Source organism: Poecilia reticulata, linkage group LG18 (assembly GCF_000633615.1).
Source record: "Poecilia reticulata strain Guanapo linkage group LG18, Guppy_female_1.0+MT, whole genome shotgun sequence".
NCBI classification, from domain to species: Eukaryota; Metazoa; Chordata; class Actinopteri; order Cyprinodontiformes; family Poeciliidae; genus Poecilia; species Poecilia reticulata.
In genome coordinates, this window is record NC_024348.1 from 20,813,995 (window position 1) to 20,818,718 (window position 4,724).

General features: G+C 38.4%; 1 protein-coding gene across 1 annotated transcript in view; it reads right to left on the reverse strand.

The window, feature by feature from the left end:
- Nucleotides 1–3,300, reverse strand: part of LOC108167179 (probable serine/threonine-protein kinase clkA) — a 13,346-nt gene extending 10,046 nt beyond the window's left edge. The window contains exons 1-2 of the mRNA XM_017310353.1: nucleotides 3,293–3,300; nucleotides 169–330 (exon numbers count right to left, since the gene is read on the reverse strand). Of these exons, the coding sequence (XP_017165842.1) occupies nucleotides 169–330; nucleotides 3,293–3,300 (170 nt within the window). The remainder of the gene's footprint in view (nucleotides 1–168; nucleotides 331–3,292) is intronic.
- Between the last annotated feature and the right edge of the window lie 1,424 nt (nucleotides 3,301–4,724).

A 4,724-nucleotide genomic window follows, 5' to 3' on the forward strand; every position in this document is an offset into this window, starting at 1 on the left:
CTGTGGTTGTGGTTGGAGCCCCTGTTGTTGTGGTTGTTGCAGCTGTGGTTGTGGTTGGAGAAGCTGTGGTGCTGGTTGCAGACACTGTGGTTGTGGTTGGTTCTACTATGGTTGTGGTTGGAGCCACTGCAGTTGTGGTTGGAGGTGCTGTGATTGTGGATGTAGCACCAGTGGTTGTGATTGGAGCTGCTGTTGTGGTCATAACTGCTGTAGTTGTGGTTGGAGCCGCTGTGGTTGTGGTTGGAGCTGCTGTAGTTGTGGTAGAAGAAGCTGTGGTTGTGGTTGGAGCTGCTGTAGTTGTAGTCGGTGAAGTTGTAATTGTGGTTGGAGCTGTTGTGGTTTGAGCTGCTGTGGTTGTGGTTGGAGCCGCTGTTGTTGTGGTTGGTGCAGCTGTGGTCGTGGTTGGAGCCACTGTAGTCGTGCTTGGAGGTGCTGTGGTTGTGGTTGGAGCACCAGTGGTTGTGGTTGGAGCTTCTGTTGTTGTGGTTGGAGCTGCTGTAGTTGTGGAAGAAGCTGTGGTTGTGGGTGGAGCTGCTGTAGTTGTAGTCGGTGCAGTTGTAATTGTGGTTGGAGCTGTTGTGGTTTTAGCTGCTGTAGTTGTGGCTGCTGTTGTGGTTTGAGCCGCTGTAGTTGTGGTTGGAGCCATGGTGGTTGTGGGTGTGGTTGGAGCAGCAGTGGTTGTGGTAGGAGTTGCTGTGGTGGTGGCTGCAGCCACTGTGGTTGTGGTTGGAGCCACTGTGGTTGTGGTTGGAGCTGCTGTTGTGGTCAGAGAAGCTGTCGTTGTGGTTGGAGCCACTGTAGTTGTGGTTGGAGTTGCAGTAGTTGTGGTTGGAGCCACTGTGGTTGTAGTTGCTGCAGTTGTAGTTGTGGTCGGTGCAGTTGTAGTTGTGGTTGGAGCTGCTGTTGTGGTTTGAGCCTCTGTGGTTGTAGTTGGAGCAGCTGTGGTTGTTGTTGGAGTCACTGTAATATTTATTGTAGTTAGTATGAAGTCACAGTTTAGATGAAGAAATAAACAATTCATTCTTTCAAAGTTTGTTGTTTGATTKTATTCATCATTTTACAAATTTTTCATACTAATTAAAGTTTGGTTGATGTTTTCTACAATGATTGAAGTGATGTAACTCAATTCCATTATAACTTATCTTCATAAACATCTCTGTCAGTGGTTGTTTATTTTCATTAGTCGCACACATATTTGATTTTCTTGAATGTATTATTTTTTTCTTACCTGGGTTGCTGACTGAAACGGTCGATGGATCTATGTTAAATTCTCTAATATTTGAAGCCTCGTTAACCAAAGTCTCTGAGATAAGTGTATCATTAGGAGTAGATGATGGCTGAAATTCCAGGTCCACAGAGCTGATGATTGATCCCTCACTGTAAAAGTGTAGTACAGTTAGTTAACGTCTACAAGTTCCTTACAATGATGTTCATGATTTCGGGGGAAAAATACAAAGAAATTACCTGAACATAATGTCTCCCACCCTTAAGAAGGACGGTACTGTGCTTCGGAAGAGTGGCCCAAGCTACATAAAAAAGAATTTAAAGTATTTTAGGTTTAAGACAATTTTTTTTTTTCAGAATATTACTTACTAAAACATTAGCATAATTAAAACTTTTGTTTTAATAGTTTTCGGAATAAATCAACCAAAGTTCTTTAAATAACTCAAATGATTTGGTGTATTACGGCAGAAAAATTGAGACCATATCCTAGCTAAGCTACAGGATTAATAATCTTTAGTAGATTTCGATGTCTTTATTTAAATTGTAAAAAACTTCCTATTTTTAGTTTGCACAGATATACAAAATAGCCTTTATAATGAAAAAGTTACTAAATTCTGCAGTAAACTTTGTTTTTCAACATGACAATGGAAAAGGAGTAAGAATTGGAAACATACACTATTCTTAATGTTTTCAGAGCGTGTTTGGAATGCTGATGATGATGGGTCTTTCAACTCAGAAGTAAATGTTTCATTAGACCTAAAGGTCAGTTGCCGTATTAATGTTGGAGCTGCTGTAGTTGTTGTTGGAGCAACAGAGGTTGTTGTTGGAGCTGCTGTAGTTGCAGTTGGAGCACCAGTGGTTGTGGGTGGAACATCCCTGGATGGAGCTGCTGTGGTTGTGGTTGGAGCCGCTGTTGTTGTTGGAGCTGCTGTAGATGTAGTTGGAGAACTTGTGGTTGTGGTTGGAACTGTAGTGGTTGTGGTTGGAGCAGCTGTTGTTATGTTTGAGGCTGTAGTTGTTGTTATTGGAGCTGCAGTTGTTGTTGGAGCTGCTCTGGTTGTGTTTTTGGCCGTTGTGGTTGGAGGTGAAGTGGTTGTGTTTGGAGCAGCTCTTATTTTTCTTTGGTGCTGCTGTGGTTGTGATGGGAGCTGCTGTTGTAGTTGTTTGTTTGTCAAGGAAGAAAGATGTGTAGATGTCTGTACAGGCATCATCTTCTGAGCTGTTTATTTTTTAGAGTGGAAACATTTTAAATAATCAATATTTGCATCATATGCTGTTTTATTTAGACACTGAATTTGTAATATTATACGTACCTGTTAGTATTAGTAGCAGTGGTAACACTTTTTCAGGACCCATACTTTTTCAATCTTAATGCTGTAATTTTAGGCAAAACAAACAAACAACTCATTCAAACATTAGTGAATCAGGAAAATATTTAATCAGTACTTATTGTCATTTAACATTGAGACATTTCCAAGTCAGAAAGACTTGGAAATAGTAGACATATCTGCTTTCCTATTCATAGGTATTTACTTATACTATTGCTTGCTTAATTTAAGCTGTGAAGTCATTTTATTAAATACATAAATGGTTATGGTAATTAAAAACATATAAGTAAGGTTTATTATTATTTACAGCAATTTCTGAGACTTTCATACAATTTTTCATATTCTAAAATTCAATTATAAATGTGGTGAAGTATTTAGTGTAATTTTTCAAAACACTTATGTAGGTTTTCAACTCCAGCAGCTTTACTACGTAAGTATCGGTAAGCTGCAAAGATGATGGCCGCATGCAGCTTTGGATTAGCAATTGGTAAAAATAAAAATTAAAAAATTAAAATAAAAAAAGGTATGACTGAGCTGCATTTTCAATAATCTTTGACTCTGTTTTAAAAAAAAAATGTTTATAATTTAGAAAGTTAAAAAAAAAAAATTCAACTTTGAAACATCATATTTTTAACTGCAATTTTTGATTTATTTTTTATAAATGTATGTGAAATGTAACAAAATTTACTACACTGTTACTTAGCACAGAGTTGGCTTCTCTGTACTGCACTTATGCTTACCTCGGCATATTCAGTACTTTAAGTATCTCCAATTACTGGACAGTTTGAATAATTTTCTGATTAATTTGGTTAACATATATTTGACCACTTAGAGGCACTCAGGCAATGTACACAGCACTGAGGTTTCACAGAGGATGATTCAATTGTTGAACACGGAGAAATAAAAATTAATGCTTAATTCCTCTAGTTTTCCCTTATGCAGGTGCGTGCTGAAAAATGTACATATTTTGTCAGTAAACAGACACAACCCAGTACAGAAGCAGAACATAAAACACAAGCTTCACAATCATGAGAAAATCTGATTCTTCAATAAAAAAAGATGAAATGGGCTGATGTAATGGGAAGATACAATGTTGCAGTGCGACAGCAACTGTAATGTACAATATTAATGAAAATATTTATTGGTCTTCTAACTACCCCTACAAGAATTGGTTAAGACCATGAATGTTATATGCCCTCGCATCAAAACTTCTGTCTTCAGTTTGTTGAGCCGTTCTACATAAAATGCTCGTTGCGTTACAGGTAAGCAGGGGAAAATAAGCAGCTTCAATTAGTCGCTCCGTTCTGAGTCAGCCAGCTGTGCATCACCTGAGAAACAACCTCAAGCTGCAGGTACAGCCTTCGGTTCACTCTCGAATCCACAGACTACCTCTGTGCCCTCTCCTCTCAGCTGTTTCTACCAGAGAGACTTACAGTGCACATTTACTTGCGGGAGTTATAATTAGAGCAGGTCTGAATCTGATGGTTAATGCTTGGATACTGGTAACCAAGTGGCTGCAGTGTTTCAAAGTTAGATCTCGCTTGACATTGATACCAGTTTCCTCCTCACTGCTGCACCTTAAAAATAGGTATGAATTAAATGTAGAGACTCCTGTAAAACCTCAGCCGCGAGAGGAAGGTTCAAAACTAGATAAAAATCTCCACGTCACACTCACAGAAGCCTAAAATATTAATAATTTGAACCGGAGCCTCGTGTGTGGAAGGCTACATGTTTTTATGTATGTTAAACATTCTAATACAACTGGAGACATGTCTGTTGAATAAAAATAATCCATAATTATCTCAAAGAAATTTTGATTTAAAAAAATAGGTCTCAGGTAGTATATGGAAGAGGGTTAGGACCACTGAAAAACAAAATTCTGACTTTGAAATCATAATTTTGAGAAACGTTTCCATATTTCACCCATCAGATACCGTTCCCCTTGTTTTACAGTGGCGGAACGGTATCTGATGGGTGATTTTCGGTCATCAGATACCGGTCCCTCACTTTACCAGAGGGTGAACGGTATCTGATGGGTAATATTGAGCATTAAAATGCATTGCCCTGTTTTTACTTCATCTATCTATCTATCTATCTATCTATCTATCTATCTATCTATCTATCTATCTATCTATCTATCTATCTATCTATCTATCTATCTATCTATCTATC